The sequence below is a fragment of the Dendrobates tinctorius genome, unplaced genomic scaffold (assembly GCF_039654945.1).
Source record: "Dendrobates tinctorius isolate UK_male_01 unplaced genomic scaffold, ASM3965494v1 ptg000054l, whole genome shotgun sequence".
In the NCBI taxonomy this organism is placed as follows: Eukaryota; Metazoa; Chordata; class Amphibia; order Anura; family Dendrobatidae; genus Dendrobates; species Dendrobates tinctorius.
Window position 1 is genome coordinate 13,819,188 of NW_027361722.1, and position 18,825 is coordinate 13,838,012.

Below are 18,825 nucleotides of genomic sequence, written 5' to 3' on the forward strand. Positions count from 1 at the left end.
TATACGCCCCACTGAGGTCAAGCTTGGTAAACCAGCAAGCACCTCTAACTCTAGAGAATAGATCCGAAATCAGGGGTAACGGATACTGATATCTAACAGTAATTTTGTTGAGGGCACGATAATCAATACAAGGCCTTAATGATCCATCCTTTTTAGCCACGAAAAAAAAACAGCACCTAATGGTGAAGAGGATGGTCTAATATGACCCTTCTCCAACGCCTCCTTAATATAGGATCACATAGCCTCGTGCTCGGGTACAGATAAATTGAAGAGCCGACCCTTGGGGAATTTACACCCCGGGCTCAGCACAATTGCACAGTCATAACTCCTATGAGGAGGCAAAGACGCAGACTCATTCTCACTAAATACATCATAAAAGTCCGCCAAATAGTCAGGAACATCATGCGACTGAGGAGAGGTGGAAAAAAACGGAGCCTCACTAAGGGCACACCGACAACCCCAACTCACCACAGACACAGATTTCCAATCCAAAACTGGATTATGGATTTGCAACCAGGGAAATCCCAGAACAATGGTATCATGCAGATTATGCAACACTAAGAATCTGCAATTTTCTTGATGGTCTAGGGCGACCCGCATTACCACCTGGGTCCAAAACTGAGGTTTATTTTTCGCCAAAAGAGTAGCATCAATACCCCTCAAAGGGATAGGCGTCCGCAAAGGCGTCATAGGAAATCCACAACGTTTAGCAAAATCCAAGTCCATTAGGTTTAGCGCTGCTCCTGAATCCACAAAAGCCTTGGCGGAAAATGTGGACAGGGAGCAGATCAGAGTAATTGCCAGAAGAAACTTAGGTTGAACACCACCAACAGAAAACGTGTGTGAAAAACATTTCTCTCGTTTAGGACAGAGAAATAATATGCGAGGCATCACCACAGAAGAAACACAGCTTATTACGCCTTCTGAACTCCTGACGTTGCGCCCTAGACGAAACTCCATCACATTGCATAGGTTCAGACATTTGTTCAACAGGTGGTAACACCTCTCGTGTAGTTTTGCGTTCACGCAAACGCCGATCAACCTGAATGGCTAATGACATAGAATCGTCAAGACCAGAGGGAACAGGAAATCCCACCATAGTATCTTTTACGGTTTCTGACAAACCCTTCCGAAAGAGAGCAGCCAAGGCACCATCATTCCAGGTAGTAAGGACCGCCCACTTTCGGAATTTTTGACAGTACAACTCTGCATAATCCCGACCCTGGCTTAATGCCAACAGGGTCTTTTCAGCCTGATCAATAGCATTAGGTTCATCATACAACAACCTCAAGGCTTGAAAAAATGCGTTCACATTATTCAGAATAGGATCATCAGGTTTCAAAGAAAACGCCCAATCCTGGGGATCGCCGCGCAGCAAAGAGACGACAATTTTAACCTGCTGCGCGGAGCTCCCTGACGAGTTAGGCTTCAAGGCAAAAAATAATTTACAATAATTCTTCAAATTTAAAAACATAGACCGATCCCCAAAAAACACATCAGGAGTAGGAATCTTTGGTTCAGCAGCATGTGAATGAGCAAGATAGGCGGAAATTCCCCGCACTTCTGCAGCGAGCTGCTCCACACGATCAGACAATTGCTTCATCCCCATTGAGAGAAAAATTCCTCCTTCGGCCTCAGAGATATAGAGGAAAAAATATGCACACAAAAAAATTCTGACACACTTTTTTTTTTTTTTTTTACAATTCTTTCCTGCTATTGAGTACCCTAGGATCTGCGGTATGGCTGGTGATTCTGTTATGATGAGTCACCGAATGAGGAAAAACAAAAATTCTCGCTAAGTCCAGAAAAACCAGAGAGGTTGGCAGCTATCGGATTGCAGACCCCTGATCCTATCACAACAACTAGTAGTAGCCGTTGGGGGTTCCTACAGACCGCACTCTTAGCCTCCTATATATAGTACAGACCGCACTCTCAGCCAGCCTCCTATATATCGTACAGACCGTACTCTCAGCCTCCTATATATCGTACAGACCGCGCTCTCAGCCTCCTATATATCGTACAGACCACGCTCTCAGCCTCCTATATATCGTACAGACCGCGCTCTCAGCCTCCTATATATCGTACAGACCGCCCTCTCAGCCTCCTATATATCGTACAGACCGCTGTTATGATGAGTCACCGAAGGAGGAAAAACAAAAATACTAGCTAAGTCCAGAAAAACCAGAGAGGTTGGCAGCTATCGGATTGCAGACCCCTGAACCTATCACAACAACTAGCAGTAGCCGTGGGGGGTTCCTACGGTGCCCTAGACCCCTCGATCACAGCCGGAGAGCTAAATAGCCTAAAGACAGAAAGGGGAAAACTAAACTGCCCCAGAGCAGACCCCAAAGCAATAGGCAGCCCCCAACATATAATGACGGTGAGGCAAGATGAAAACACTAACACAAAAAAGATAGGTTGAGCAAATGATGGGGCCCAAGCTAACTAAATAGGACAGGATAGGAAAGCTGCTGTCTGCAATCCGCAAAAAACCCTATCAAAAATGACCAAGCCGACTGATAGGAAAAACAGGCCCTGAAGTCGCTAGACTTCAAAAGACTATATCAGCACTCAGGTATATTCTGAAGACAGAGCAAGAGATAAAAAGATCAGAGACAAAAATGGAATTCAGGTCACCCCCGGCCGGGGATGGCTGAACTCCAAAAAACAGAGCAAAACAACACCAAAACAAGTGTACAAACGCAGAGCAAAAAACTTAGCTTTGAGAAGCAGGAATCAGGCTGGTCTCCAAGAATCCAGCAGGAAAATCACCAGCGAGGCAGAAGGGCGTTGGCTGCCTTATATCCAGTCTGCAGTTCCTGCCAACCAGTCATGATCTATCTGCTCAGGTGTTTGGTAATCAGCTTCACTACCTTCCTTCACCAGAAGAGGGAGTTCATCAGACCTCAATGGTGAAGGGAAAAATGAACTCACAACAGACCGCACTCTCAGCCTCCTATATATCGTACAGACCGCACTCTCAGCCTCCTATATATCGTACAGACCGTACTCTCAGACTCCTATATATCGTACAGACCGTACTTTCAGCCTCCTATATATCGTACAGACCGCACTCTCAGCCTCCTATATATCTAATAAAATAAAATACTCATAAACACACTCAGACAGGAGGACATATTCCTGGCATAATAAATTACACCTAGATGCCTCCACTGAAGTGTTGGACCTAAATATAGATCAGTCGCTACCAGCAACTATGAAAAATCCATAAGGATATACAATGTCCACCAGGTAGGCCGATAGTTTCAGGCCGGGGCAACTATCTTGAACATGTAGGCCGATGGATTGACTCAGTATTACAACCATTTGTGGAGGTTTTGCCATCTTTTCTTAAAGATACTAACCAGTTATTGAGGAAGGTTGATGGGCTTTCTCTGGATAGAGATGCGATACTGGTGACGGCTGACGTAGAGTCACTGTATACTAGTATCCGACATGCCGATGGTTTAAGAGCAGTGGAATTTTTTCTAGGTACTTCTAGTTTGCCGACGGGTCTTAAACGATTCACTTTAGAGATTCTGGAATTTGCGTTAACGCACAATTTTTTTACTTTTAAGGGGTCCTTTTTCCTGCAGACCCAGGGGACAGCCATGGGAGCGGCCTATGCGCCCTCTTATGCGAATCTGTTCCTGGGCCTGTGGGAGAGGGACCTCTTCCAGTCGGATCTGCACGCATCTGTGGACCGCGTCCTGTCTTGGACGCGGTACATAGATGACGTGTTTTTGATCTGGCAGGGTTCTGAATGTCTATTGGAGCAATTTTTTCAGCAGTTGAATGATAACACATTGAACATCAGGCTTACCTTTGTTCACGATGTGAACAAGATTGAATTTTTGGATGTTACTTTGAGGAGGGATGGCAGAGATATGATCCAACCTCCACGAATTCTCTGTTGCATGCCTCCTCCTCTCATCCTAACTATATGATTAGTGCAGTGCCGATAGGACAATTCCTTCGTCTAAGGCGTATTTGTTCGACTGATTCTGACTATGAACAACAGGCTGATGATCTAATACAGCGTTTTAGAGAAAGGGGCTATAGCCATAGATCTATTAAAAAAGCGTATAATCGTGCAAAACATAGTACACGTAATGCCTTACTGTATAAGAATGAGGACATTACATCTAAATTGGATCAATTAAGATTTATAACTACTTTTCATTCTCAATCGGATAGAGTAAGTAAGATCTTGGAGAAGTCTTGGCCTATTCTGTTAACTGATCCCATAATAGCCAAGATATTATCAAACAAACCAAGAATAGCGTATAGAAGGGCGAAGAACCTACGAGGGCATTTAATCAAAAGTCATTATGAGACTAATCCACCATTGACATTTTTGCGTGGTGGTGCCCAACGGTATGGGTGTTTCTCGTGTGGTCAATGTGTGGCTTGTGTTAACATTGATCGAAGTGAGACCTTCACGGATTCATCTGGCTCTAAAGTGTACAAAATCAAAAAGAGGATTACCTGCCTATCAAAATATGTGATATATTATGCCACCTGCCCGTGCTCCCTGATCTATGTAGGATTGACCACACGCCAGTTAAAGGTCAGGGTCAGGGAGCACGTCTTAGGTATACAGGCTGCGGCAGGCGAAGATGATATATCAGTGCTTAAGACTATACCTAGGCACTTTAAATTATACCACCAGTGTGATGGTAGGACCCTCAGAGTTAGAGGGATTGATTTATTGGATCCCGGTATCAGGGGAGGTAGAGTTTCACAACGCTTGGCTCAAATTGAGGCAAGATGGATATGGACCCTAAATACGGTCCAGCCTAATGGGCTTAATGAATCCTTAAATTTTACATAGTTTCTATGATCACCTCCTGGCTGTACTGTTAAGTGCATTGAATTGCTTCCACGTGTACGTGGTTGTTTTTAATTTGTGTTTTTATTGATGTTTTACTTATCATTTTTTCAAATACATCTTTACTTTAGGCCACGTATTTAATATTCATTCCAGCATTGGGTCATGTATTGGAGAACATTCTTAGCTGAATTTGAAGTCTGGGCATTTGTCCAATACAGCATGGGACATCTATACCATCATATCAAGACTGCACATCGTGGAGTCATATCGGGTGAACCATTGGATCTTAAGTTGTTTATCTGTGTGGACACGGCTATTTATCATGCATTACTCACTGTGCGATATCTACAATCCATGGAACAATTTGTCTTATGTGCCATCTAATGTGTTATGAACGAATGAGTTTGGATATATATATCATATGATAATCTGTATATGGTTTGTGGTATTACCGGTTTTAATGTTTACAGTATGAAAGGTATACTCATGCTGTAATGCGTGAGATGTCTGTGTCCAAATTTGTATATCAGGATTTTCCACGATGTTATTGGATAATATGCTCTAGACTTCATATTAATATGTAATGGTGTTTCTCATGTTCTATGCTATTAATTGTGCCCATGGTATGTGATTATTCTATTTTTCTATTTTTTCATTCATTTTTTTATGTTTTGTTCTATTCTTTTGTATTGAATCCATGTACGGCCAAATGGGGAGGATGATTGACCTGTACGCATGCGCGTTGTGGCCTGGGGCCGCAACGCGGCTTCTGGCGTCTCCTCCGGTATGTTGCCATGGCGACCTTGACGCCGGGTACGTGCTGGTGACGCCGGCGCCGCTCCGCGTCCCTGGTTTCCATAACGGCGGATGCGTCATTTCCGGTTGACGCCTCCTCATTTCCGGTCACGGCCCTTTTTTAGCGTCCTGGCTCTGCTGTTTGTTACGCCCCCTGACGAAGGACGAGCTTCCGAAACGCGCGTCGGGGTACGCGCATGGTCTCCCCTGAGACTCCTCTCTCACCATCATTCATTTTGGTAATAATTACCGATTTTTTTGCTGCCTCTATTTTTGAACATGGTAGCAATCGTCACCACACAATGGTTATAGAGGGTGAGGGTCTGAGAGATTTTCTCTCAAACGTTTTTTGTATTTCCCTGCTAAGGCTTTTTTACAATATATGTAATGATTATAATGAGGATGTTACACCACTATTTGGTGTTATATGTTGATGGTATCCTTTAGCCGTTATTATAGCGGCCTTTTTGACAATATGTTCTTGTTACATTATTGCCTTATTTAGCGTTTATGTATATACACATATATGTTTTGCTTATATTCATCTATTTACTTTATATAGATATGTGTATATATTATATTATTAGGACTGGTTGACCTATGAATCAGTTAGAGGGAATAGAGTGCCCCTATGGTATATGCGATTTGGTGAGGAGAGTTTTATGTCCTTATTGGACTGTATTATCTGTATGCTCTAGGGAGGCCTGCGGTATTTTCCATGGTGCGTGGATTTAATCTGTGCACTTAGCACTGTTTTGTCTAGGATCTGTTTGTATGTCCCAATAAAGATATATATTTTTCTATATCTGATCTGTGGTCGTTTCTGAGTGGTTTCCACTCCCCCCCTTTCTCCTATATATCGTACAGACCGCACTCTCATCCTCCTATATATCGCAAAGACCGCACTCTCAGCCTTCTATATATAGTACAGACCACACTCTCAGCCTCCTATAACAGATATTTTCTATAAGAGGCTGAGAGTGTGGTCTGTACATTATATAGGATGCCGATATTGCGGTATGTACGGCATATTGGCCTCGTATATGACATACAGGGTTTCGGCCTCCTATTAGGCCTCCTATAAGACATACAGACTGTCAGCCTCCTATTAAGTTTCCTATAAGACATACAGACTGTCATCCTCCTATTAGGCCTCCTATAAGACATACAGACTGTCGGCCTCCTATTAGGCCCCTTATGAGACATACAGACTGTCGGCCTATTATTAGGCCCCCTATAAGACATACAGACTGTCGGCCTCCTATTAAGTTTCCTATGAGACATACAGTGGAGAAAAAAAGTATTTAGTCAGTCAGCAATAGTGCAAGTTCCACCACTTAAAAAGATGAGAGGCGTCTGTAATTTACATCATAGGTAGACCTCAACTATGGGAGACAAACTGAGAAAAAAAAATCCAGAAAATCACATTGTCTGTTTTTTTTTTTCATTTTATTTGCATATTATGGTGGAAAATAAGTATTTGGTCAGAAACAAAATTTCATCTCAATACTTTGTGATATATCCTTTGTTGGCAATGACAGAGGTCAAACGTTTTCTGTAAGTCTTCACAAGGTTGCCACACACTGTTGTTGGTATGTTGGCCCATTCCTCCATGCAGATCTCCTCTAGAGCAGTGATGTTTTTGGCTTTTCGCTTGGCAACACGGACTTTCAACTCCCTCCAAAGGTTTTCTATAGGGTTGAGATCTGGAGACTGGCTAGGCCACTCCAGGACCTTGAAATGCTTCTTACGAAGCCACTCCTTCGTTGCCCTGGCGGTGTGCTTTGGATCATTGTCATGTTGAAAGACCCAGCCACGTTTCATCTTCAATGCCCTTGCTGATGGAAGGAGGTTTGCACTCAAAATCTCACGATACATGGCCCCATTCATTCTTTCATGTACCCGGATCAGTCGTCCTGGCCCCTTTGCAGAGAAACAGCCCCAAAGCATGATGTTTCCACCACCATGCTTTACAGTAGGTATGGTGTTTGATGGATGCAACTCAGTATTCTTTTTCCTCCAAACACGACAAGTTGTGTTTCTACCAAACAGTTCCAGTTTGGTTTCATCAGACAATAGGACATTCTCCCAAAACTCCTCTGGATCATCCAAATGCTCTCTAGCAAACTTCAGATGGGCCCGGACATGTACAGGCTTAAGCAGTGGGACACGTCTGGCACTGCAGGATCTGAGTCCATGGTGGCGTAGTGTGTTACTTATGGTAGGCCTTGTTACATTGGTCCCAGCTCTCTGCAGTTCATTCACTAGGTCCCCCCGCGTGGTTCTGAGATTTTTGCTCACCGTTCTTGTGATCATTCTGACCCCACGGGGTGGGATTTTGCGTGGAGCACCAGATCGAGGGAGATTATCAGTGGTCTTGTATGTCTTCCATTTTCTAATTATTGCTCCCACAGTTGATTTCTTCACTCCAAGCTGGTTGGCTATTGCAGATTCAGTCTTCCCAGCCTGGTGCAGGGCTACAATTTTGTTTCTGGTGTCCTTTGACAGCTCTTTGGTCTTCACCATAGTGGAGTTTGGAGTCAGACTGTTTGAGGGTGTGGAAAGGTGTCTTTTTATACTGATAAGTTTAAACAGGTGCCATTACTACAGGTAATGAGTGGAGGAAAGAGGAGACTCTTAAAGAAGAAGTTACAGGTCTGTGAGAGCCAGAAATCTTGATTGCTTGTTTCTGACCAAATACTAATTTTCCACCATAATATGCAAATAAAATGAAAAAAAAACAGACAGTGTGATTTTCTGGATTTTTTTTTCTCAGTTTGTCTCCCATAGTTGAGGTCTACCTATGATGTAAATTACAGACGCCTCTCATCTTTTTAAGTGGTGGAACTTGCACTATTGCTGACTGACTAAATACTTTTTTTCCCCACTGTACAGACTGTCGTCCTCCTATTAGGCCTCCTATAAGACATACAGACTGTCGGCCTCCTATTAGGCCCCTTATGAGACATACAGACTGTCGGCCTATTATTAGGCCTCCTATTAGACATACAGACTGTAGAATATAATGTACCCCCCCATGGTACATAACACAGCCACATAGTATATAGCACAGCCCCAAAGTATATAACACAGCCCACATAGTATATAGCACAGCACCACATAGTATACAGCATAGCACCAAGGTATACAGCACTGGCCCACATGGTATATAGCACAGCACCACATAGTATACAGCACAGCCCCACATGGTATACAGCACAGGCCCACATGGTATATAGCACAGAACCATGGTATATAGCACAGCCCGACATGGTATACAGCACTCCATACACCTCGTACACATGCGGCTCCGCTCCGTACACCTCGTACACATGCGGCTCTGCTCCGTACACCTCGTACACACGCGGCTCCGCTCCGTACACCTCGTACACACACAGCTCTGCTATATCCCCCCCCGCAGACCCGAGCTTCTGATCATGTGACCACTGACTCCTCCCCTCCTGTGACCTCATCACAGGTCCTGTGCCAGAAGAGAACACAGCCTAGCGATGCGGTGGCTCCGTGCATGGGGGGCGTGGCGGCCCTGGCGCTATGGTATGTGCACGCGCATCCCTGCAAATCATGGGACGCGCTTTTAAAGGGGCAGCATTTTTAAAGGGCCCCAGCGACTCTCTGGGCCCACCGGGCATTTACCCGGTACCCCGTCAGGCCAGACGGAGCCTGCACTGGTAGATATCAGACAGTCCTGCAGAACATATCAGACATTACAGCACAGTTACAGATTGTGACTTACATGTAAGGTTCTTTCTGATGGAGTCGTTCACATTTCCCATATTTTCCATAAAGCCAAGGCTGACATGATTACTTTTTCCAGCCACGACTCCACTGCAGACTCCACTACAGACTCCACTGCAGACTCTGCAACAAAGAAATATTTGACTTCTCATATATTCAGCACTGTAAGCAAAGTGAATGATGTCATTCAAAACTACAACTCATTCTGCAAAAAAACACAAGTCATCATACGTCCATCCTCAGAAAAAGAGAGAAAATCATGGCCTCTGTGACCCTGGAAGAAGGGGGCTGTATTGACGGGTATTTCCATTTAATAAGAGTAACTCCTCAAATTGACGCTATTCCACAGATTTTGGAACAGTTTTTTTCTTATTTTCTGTGTTCCCCAGTTTAAAAAAAAAAATTCTGTGTCCCCTGGTAATAAAGTTGCAAAATTTCTCTTCAGCCAAGAACAGGTATACCACAGCTCTTCTCTGTAGGCTTTTTCCCCCTCTATGACCCTGACCAATCAAAACATGGCTGCATCATAAAGGTAAAAAAGAAAATGCCCACATGGAACGACACAGCTACAGCGTGGCTCAGGATGTTCTCCAGCGCCCCTGCTTTCCTGTACTCACACTCTCCAGCACTGCTGCTCTCCTGTGCCCAGACTCTCCAGCACTGCTGCTCTCCTGCGCTCAGACTCTCCAGCACTGCTGCTCTCCTGGGCTCAGACTCTCCAGCACCGCTGCTCTCCTGTGCTCAGGCTGTCCAGCGCTGCTGCTCTCCTGTGCTCAGGCTGTCCAGCACTGCTGCTCTCCTGTGCTCACACTCTCCAGCACTGCTGCTCTCCTGCACTCAGGCTGTCCAGCACTACTGCTCTCCTGTGCTCACACTCTCCAGCACTGCTGCTCTCCTGTGCTCAGGCTGTCCAGCGCTGCTGCTCTCCTGGGCTCAGACTCTCCAGCACTGCTGCTTTCCTGTGCTCAGACTCTCCAGCACTGCTGCTCTCCTGTACTCACACTCTCCAGCACTGCTGCTCTCCTGTATTCACACTCTCCAGTACTGCTGCTCTCCTGCGCTCAGGCTGTCCAGCGCTGCTGCTCTCCTGTGCTCAGGCTGTCCAGCACTGCTACTCTCCTGTACTCACACTCTCCAGCACTGCTGCTCTCCTGTGCTCACACTCTCCAGTACTGCTGCTCTCCTTCGCTCAGGCTGTCCAGCGCTGCTGCTCTCCTGTGCTCATGCTGTCCAGCACTGCTGCTCTCCTGTACTCACACTCTCCAGTACTGCTGCTCTCCTGCGCTCAGGCTGTCCAGCACTGCTGCTCTCCTGTGCTCAGGCTGTCCAGCACTGCTGCTCTCCTGTGCTCAGGCTGTCCTGCACTGCTGCTCTCCTGTGTTCAGGCTGTCCAGCACTGCTACTCTCCTGTACTCACACTCTCCAGTACTGCTGCTCTCCTGCGCTCAGGCTGTCCAGCACTGCTGCTCTCCTGTGCTCACACTCTCCAGCACTGCTGCTCTCCTGTGCTCAGGATGTCCAGCGCTGCTGCTCTCCTGGGCTCAGACTCTCCAGCACTGCTGCTTTCCTGTGCTCAGACTCTCCAGCACTGCTGCTCTCCTGTACTCACACTCTCCAGCACTGCTGCTCTCCTGTGCCCAGACTCTCCAGCACTGCTGCTCTCCTGCGCTCAGGCTGTCCAGCACTGCTGCTCTCCTGTGCTCACACTCTCCAGCACTGCTGCTCTCCTGTGCTCAGGCTGTCCAGCGCTGCTGCTCTCCTGGGCTCAGACTCTCCAGCACTGCTGCTTTCCTGTGCTCAGACTCTCCAGCACTGCTGCTCTCCTGTACTCACACTCTCCAGCACTGCTGCTCTCCTGTATTCACACTCTCCAGTACTGCTGCTCTCCTGCGCTCAGGCTGTCCAGCGCTGCTGCTCTCCTGTGCTCAGGCTGTCCAGCACTGCTACTCTCCTGTACTCACACTCTCCAGCACTGCTGCTCTCCTGTGCTCACACTCTCCAGTACTGCTGCTCTCCTTCGCTCAGGCTGTCCAGCGCTGCTGCTCTCCTGTGCTCATGCTGTCCAGCACTGCTGCTCTCCTGCACTCACACTCTCCAGTACTGCTGCTCTCCTGCGCTCAGGCTGTCCAGCACTGCTGCTCTCCTGTGCTCAGGCTGTCCAGCACTGCTGCTCTCCTGTGCTCAGGCTGTCCAGCACTGCTGCTCTCCTGTGCTCAGGCTGTCCAGCACTGCTACTCTCCTGTACTCACACTCTCCAGTACTGCTGCTCTCCTGCGCTCAGGCTGTCCAGCGCTGCTGCTCTCCTGTGCTCAGACTCTCCAGCACTGCTGCTCTCCTGTGCTCAGACTGTCCAGTGCTGCTGTTCTCCTGTGCTCAAATTTCCAGCACTGCTGCTCTCCTATGCTCAGACTGTCCAGCGCTGCTGCTCTCCTGTGCTCAGACTCTCCAGCACTGCTGTTCTCTTGTGCTCAGACTGTCCAGCACTGCTGCTCTCCTGTGCTCACACTCTCCAGCACTGCTGCTCTCCTGTGCTCAGGCTGTCCAGCGCTGCTGCTCTCCTGGGCTCAGACTCTCCAGCACTGCTGCTTTCCTGTGCTCAGACTCTCCAGCACTGCTGCTCTCCTGTACTCACACTCTCCAGCACTGCTGCTCTCCTGTATTCACACTCTCCAGTACTGCTGCTCTCCTGCACTCAGGCTGTCCAGCGCTGCTGCTCTCCTGTGCTCAGGCTGTCCAGCACTGCTACTCTCCTGTACTCACACTCTCCAGCACTGCTGCTCTCCTGTGCTCACACTCTCCAGTACTGCTGCTCTCCTTCGCTCAGGCTGTCCAGCGCTGCTGCTCTCCTGTGCTCATGCTGTCCAGCACTGCTGCTCTCCTGTACTCACACTCTCCAGCACTGCTGCTCTCCTGCGCTCAGGCTGTCCAGCACTGCTGCTCTCCTGTGCTCAGGCTGTCCAGCACTGCTGCTCTCCTGTGCTCAGGCTGTCCAGCACTGCTGCTCTCCTGTGCTCAGGCTGTCCAGCACTGCTACTCTCCTGTACTCACACTCTCCAGTACTGCTGCTCTCCTGCGCTCAGGCTGTCCAGCGCTGCTGCTCTCCTGTGCTCAGACTCTCCAGCACTGCTGCTCTCCTGTGCTCAGACTGTCCAGTGCTGCTGTTCTCCTGTGCTCAAATTTCCAGCACTGCTGCTCTCCTATGCTCAGACTGTCCAGCGCTGCTGCTCTCCTGTGCTCAGACTCTCCAGCACTGCTGCTCTCCTGTGCTCACACTCTCCAGCACTGCTGCTCTCCTGTGCTCAGGCTGTCCAGCGCTGCTGCTCTCCTGGGCTCAGACTCTCCAGCACTGCTGCTTTCCTGTGCTCAGACTCTCCAGCACTGCTGCTCTCCTGTACTCACACTCTCCAGCACTGCTGCTCTCCTGTATTCACACTCTCCAGTACTGCTGCTCTCCTGCGCTCAGGCTGTCCAGCGCTGCTGCTCTCCTGTACTCACACTCTCCAGCACTGCTGCTCTCCTGTGCTCACACTCTCCAGTACTGCTGCTCTCCTTCGCTCAGGCTGTCCAGCGCTGCTGCTCTCCTGTGCGCATGCTGTCCAGCACTGCTGCTCTCCTGTACTCACACTCTCCAGTACTGCTGCTCTCCTGCGCTCAGGCTGTCCAGCACTGCTGCTCTCCTGTGCTCAGGCTGTCCAGCACTGCTGCTCTCCTGTGCTCAGGCTGTCCAGCACTGCTGCTCTCCTGTGCTCAGGCTGTCCAGCACTGCTACTCTCCTGTACTCACACTCTCCAGTACTGCTGCTCTCCTGCGCTCAGGCTGTCCAGCGCTGCTGCTCTCCTGTGCTCAGACTCTCCAGCACTGCTGCTCTCCTGTGCTCAGACTGTCCAGTGCTGCTGTTCTGTGCTCAAATTTCCAGCACTGCTGCTCTCCTATGCTCAGACTGTCCAGCGCTGCTGCTCTCCTGTGCTCAGACTCTCCAGCACTGCTGCTCTCCTGTGCTCACACTCTCCAGCACTGCTGCTCTCCTGTGCTCACACTCTCCAGCACTGCTGCTCTCCTGTGCTCAGGCTAACCAGCGCTGCTGCTCTCCTGGGCTCAGACTCTCCAGCACTGCTGCTTTCCTGTGCTCAGACTCTCCAGCACTGCTGCTCTCCTGTACTCACACTCTCCAGCACTGCTGCTCTCCTGTATTCACACTCTCCAGTACTGCTGCTCTCCTGCGCTCAGGCTGTCCAGCGCTGCTGCTCTCCTGTGCTCAGGCTGTCCAGCACTGCTACTCTCCTGTACTCACACTCTCCAGCACTGCTGCTCTCCTGTGCTCACACTCTCCAGTACTGCTGCTCTCCTTCGCTCATGCTGTCCAGCGCTGCTGCTCTCCTGTGCTCATGCTGTCCAGCACTGCTGCTCTCCTGTACTCACACTCTCCAGCACTGCTGCTCTCCTGTGCTCAGGCTGTCCAGCACTGCTGCTCTCCTGTGCTCAGGCTGTCCAGCACTGCTGCTCTCCTGTGCTCAGGCTGTCCAGCACTGCTGCTCTCCTGTGTTCAGGCTGTCCAGCACTGCTACTCTCCTGTACTCACACTCTCCAGTACTGCTGCTCTCCTGCGCTCAGGCTGTCCAGCGCTGCTGCTCTCCTGTGCTCAGACTCTCCAGCATTGCTGCTCTCCTGTGCTCAGACTGTCCAGTGCTGCTGTTCTCCTGTGCTCAAATTTCCAGCACTGCTGCTCTCCTATGCTCAGACTGTCCAGCGCTGCTGCTCTCCTGTGCTCAGACTCTCCAGCACTGCTGCTCTCCTGTGCTCACACTCTCCAGCACTGCTGCTCTCCTGTGCTCAGGCTGTCCAGCGCTGCTGCTCTCCTGGGCTCAGACTCTCCAGCACTGCTGCTTTCCTGTGCTCAGACTCTCCAGCACTGCTGCTCTCCTGTACTCACACTCTCCAGCACTGCTGCTCTCCTGTATTCACACTCTCCAGTACTGCTGCTCTCCTGCGCTCAGGCTGTCCAGCGCTGCTGCTCTCCTGTGCTCAGGCTGTCCAGCGCTGCTACTCTCCTGTACTCACACTCTCCAGCACTGCTGCTCTCCTGTGCTCACACTCTCCAGTACTGCTGCTCTCCTTCGCTCAGGCTGTCCAGCGCTGCTGCTCTCCTGTGCTCATGCTGTCCAGCACTGCTGCTCTCCTGTACTCACACTCTCCAGTACTGCTGCTCTCCTGCGCTCAGGCTGTCCAGCCCTGCTGCTCTCCTGCGCTCAGGCTGTCCAGCACTGCTGCTCTCCTGTGCTCAGGCTGTCCAGCACTGCTGCTCTCCTGTGCTCAGGCTGTCCAGCACTGCTGCTCTCCTGTGCTCAGGCTGTCCAGCACTGCTGCTCTCCTGTGCTCAGGCTGTCCAGCACTGCTGCTCTCCTGTGCTCAGGCTGTGCAGCACTGCTGCTCTCCTGTGCTCAGGCTGTCCAGCACTGCTGCTCTCCTGTGCTCACACTCTCCAGCACTGCTGCTCTCCTGTGCTCAGGCTGTCCAGCGCTGCTGCTCTCCTGGGCTCAGACTCTCCAGCACTGCTGCTTTCCTGTGCTCAGACTCTCCAGCACTGCTGTTCTCTTGTGCTCAGACTGTCCAGCACTGCTGCTCTCATGCGCTCAGACTCTCCAGCACTGCTGTACTCCTATGCTCAGACTGTCCAGCACTGCTGCTCTCCTGCGCTCAGACTCTCCAGCACTGCTGCTCTCCTGCGCTCAGGCTGTCCAGCACTGCTGTTCTCCTATGCTCAGACTGTCCAGTGCTGCTGCTCTCCTGCGCTCACACTCTCCAGCACTGCTGCTCTCCTGTGCTCAGACTGTCCAGTGCTGCTGTTCTCCTGTGCTCAAATTTCCAGCACTGCTGCTCTCCTATGCTCAGACTGTCCAGCGCTGCTGCTCTCCTGTGCTCAGACTCTCCAGCACTGCTGCTCTCCTGTGCTCACTCTCTCCAGCACTGCTGCTCTCCTGTGCTCAGGCTGTCCAGCGCTGCTGCTCTCCTGGGCTCAGACTCTCCAGCACTGCTGTTTTCCTGTGCTCAGACTCTCCAGCACTGCTGTTCTCTTGTGCTCAGACTGTCCAGCACTGCTGCTCTCATGCGCTCAGACTCTCCAGCACTGCTGTACTCCTATGCTCAGACTGTCCAGCACTGCTGCTCTCCTGCGCTCAGACTCTCCAGCACTGCTGCTCTCCTGCGCTCAGGCTGTCCAGCACTGCTGTTCTCCTATGCTCAGATTGTCCAGTGCTGCTGCTCTCCTGCGCTCAGGCTGTCTAGCACTGCTGCTCTCCTGCGCTCTGACTCTCCAGCGCTGCTGCTCTCCTGCGCTCAGACTCTCCAGCACTGCTGCTCTCCTGCGCTCAGGCTGTCCAGCACTGCTGTTCTCCTATGCTCAGACTGTCCAGTGCTGCTGCTCTCCTGCGCTCAGGCTGTCTAGCACTGCTGCTCTCCTGCGCTCTGACTCTCCAGCACTGCTGCTCTCCTGCGCTCAGACTCTCCAGCACTGCTGCTCTCCTGCGCTCAGGCTGTCCAGCACTGCTGTTCTCCTATGCTCAGACTGTCCAGTGCTGCTGCTCTCCTGCGCTCAGGCTGTCTAGCACTGCTGCTCTCCTGCGCTCTGACTCTCCAGCGCTGCTGCTCTCCTGCGCTCAGACTCTCCAGCACTGCTGCTCTCCTGTGCTCAGACTCTCCAGCGCTGCTGCTCTCCTGGGCTCAGACTGTCCAGCACTGCTGTTCTGGGCTCCCATAACAACTACATCCAGTGAGAAAAGGTCACGTGACTTCCCCTGTTAGACATCGGGAGTGGGGGGACGGAGACACAGGTAGCAGTGTACAGATATAGTCTGATAGATGAATATGTTTATTTTCTTAGAATTGTTGGTTCATTTTCAAAATAATAACCATGGACGACACTTTAAGGCCGGGATCACACATGCAAGGAATACGGCCGAGTCTCGCATGGTAATACCCGGCACTGCCGCCGGCACTCGGGAGCGGAGCGTGCGGCTGCATAGCAATACATGGAGCTGCACGCTCTGCTCCCGTGTGCTGACAGCAGGGCCGGGTATTACCATGCGAGACTCGGCCGTATTCCTCGCATGTGTGATCCCGGCCTAATACTTTTTTTTTCTCTTCCGCAACAGTTTTTGCTCACCCTTCTCCACGACCCGCAGCTTTATCTGCTTGGGGGTACTGAGAATATCCGGGGGATTCAGGACAACACAGCTGTAGGAGCCGTTGTCCTTGAAGGTAATCTTATCGATCTTGATAGACACGTCCTTATTATTGACGTCTCCGGCCCAGGTCACCCGATCTTTAAAACGTGGCAGAACAGCAGGGAACTCCTTCCCGCCGATGAAGTAAAAAATCTAAAGAAGAAAAAAAGAATAAGTGATCAAAAAGAGAGAATCATAGAATCATAGAATCATAGAATCGTAGAGTTGGAAGGGACCTCCTGGGCCATCTGGTCCAACCCCCTGCTCAAAGCAGGATTCGCTAAATCATCCCAGTTAGATGTCTGTCCAGCCTCTGTTTGAAGACTTCCATTGAAGGAGAACTCACCACTTCTCGTGGCAGCCTGTTCCACTCATTGATCACTCTAACTGTCAAAAAGTTTTTTCTAATATCTAATCTGTGTCTCCTCCCATTCAGCTTCATCCCATTGCTTCTAGTCTTTCCTTGTGCAAATGAGAATAAAGTTGATCCTTCTACAATGTGACAGCCCTTTAGATATTTGTAGACAGCTATTAAGTCTCCTCTCAGTCTTCTCTTTTGCAAACTAAACATTCCCAAATCCTGCAACCTTTCCTCATAAGACAGGGTTTGCAGACCGGTCACCATTCTGGTCGCTCTTTTCTGAACTTGCTCCAGTTTGTTGATGTCTTTTTTAAAATGTGGTGCCCAAAATTGGACACAATATTCCAGATGAGGTCTGACCAAAGAGGAGTAGAGGGAAATAATTACTTCACGTGATCTAGACTGTATGCTTCTGTTAATACATCCTAGAATTGCATTTGCCTTTTTTGCTGCTGCATCACACTGTTGACTCATATTCAGTCTGTGATCTATTAGTATACCCAAGTCTTTTTCACATGTGCTGTCACTTAGCCCTATTCCTCCCATTCTATATATGCTTTTTTCATTTTTATTGCCCAGATGTAGTACTTTGCATTTCTCCCTGTTAAAAACCATTCTGTTAGTTGCTGCCCACTTCTCCAGTTTATTTAAATCTTTTTGAATCCTCTCTCTCTCTTCTCTAGTATTAGCTATCCCTCCTAGCTTTGTGTCATCAGCAAATTTAATCAGTTTACCCTCAATTCCTTCATCTAAATCGTTGATAAAGATGTTGAACAATACAGGGCCCAGGACAGAGCCCTGTGGTACCCCACTTGAGACATTCTTCCAACTGGATGTGCAGCCATTTACGACCACTCTTTGGGTCCGATCACTAAGCCAGTTATGAATCCACCTAACAGTTGCCTTGTCCATTCCATACTTAGTCATTTTTTCAATAAGGATTGTATGAGAGACTTTGTCAAATGCTTTGCTGAAGTCAAGATATACTATATCTACAGCATTTCCTTGATCCACCCAATCAGTAATACCATCATAGAAGGAAATTAAATTAGTCTGACATGACTTATTAGTTACAAACCCATGCTGACTCTGTTTAATCACTTCATTCTTATCCAGGTATTGACATACATGTTGTTTAATATGTATGTCAATACCTATTAATATATGTAAGTCAAATTTGACAGCTTTTTCTGTCCATTTTTATCCCAAACCAACTATCTTCACGGCGGCTTCGAGAAGAATTTTGCTGCTTTCCAGTTGGCTCTCAGGTTCCAACCTGAGACATAAAAGAACGTGCACGATCCAAGCCACAGTTCTGCCATGACATCTCCTCTTACCACGACGCCCCCTGAAGTGGAGCCTTCTTCTGCCCCAAAGGGGGTTGTCTGTAGCCGCTATCTTCTGCACAAGGTTAGCGGCACCAATGATGTCCCGCTGTCCGTCAGGAGAGTCAGGTGTCGCCGCTGCCACCAGGACAGTCAGGTGTCGCCGCTGCCACCAGGACAGTCAGGTGTCGCCGCTGCCACCAGGACACTCGGGTCCCCGCCAGGACTTACCACGACGCCCCCTGAAGTGGAGCCTTCTTCTGCATACGTCCATGTGATGGAGGTCGTGACGCTCGTTACCTCTGTAGACTTGAAAGTGCAGGGTAGTTTTGCGTACGTGCCGTTCTCGACGAATAATTCGCTCGGTACGTAGACTTCCAAAGCCCCCGAGTAATGTACTGAGGGAAGAGCACAGGGTGTATCAGCAAAACAGGCCAAGGGGGGAAGGGAAGCGTCAAAATATTTTTAAAGGGGAAAAAATCTTCAATTTTATTATTATTTAATAAAATATATTTTGATTGCAATTATTCATTC

At 49.2% G+C, this 18,825-nt stretch overlaps 1 protein-coding gene and 1 long non-coding RNA gene across 2 annotated transcripts in view; one reads left to right on the forward strand and one right to left on the reverse strand.

The window, feature by feature from the left end:
* LOC141091495 (uncharacterized) overlaps positions 1–6,434 on the forward strand; it is a 50,101-nt gene extending 43,667 nt beyond the window's left edge. Inside the window, exon 3 of the long non-coding RNA XR_012232525.1 lies at positions 4,963–6,434. This is a non-coding gene — a long non-coding RNA (uncharacterized lncRNA). The remainder of the gene's footprint in view (positions 1–4,962) is intronic.
* The window catches only part of LOC141091494 (myelin protein zero-like protein 1), a 30,116-nt gene that overhangs the window by 10,553 nt on the left and 738 nt on the right, over positions 1–18,825 (reverse strand). Inside the window, exons 2-4 of the mRNA XM_073577109.1 lie at positions 18,523–18,689; positions 16,545–16,758; positions 9,384–9,508 (exon numbers count right to left, since the gene is read on the reverse strand). Of these exons, the coding sequence (XP_073433210.1) occupies positions 9,411–9,508; positions 16,545–16,758; positions 18,523–18,689 (479 nt within the window). The 3' untranslated portion in view covers positions 9,384–9,410. The remainder of the gene's footprint in view (positions 1–9,383; positions 9,509–16,544; positions 16,759–18,522; positions 18,690–18,825) is intronic.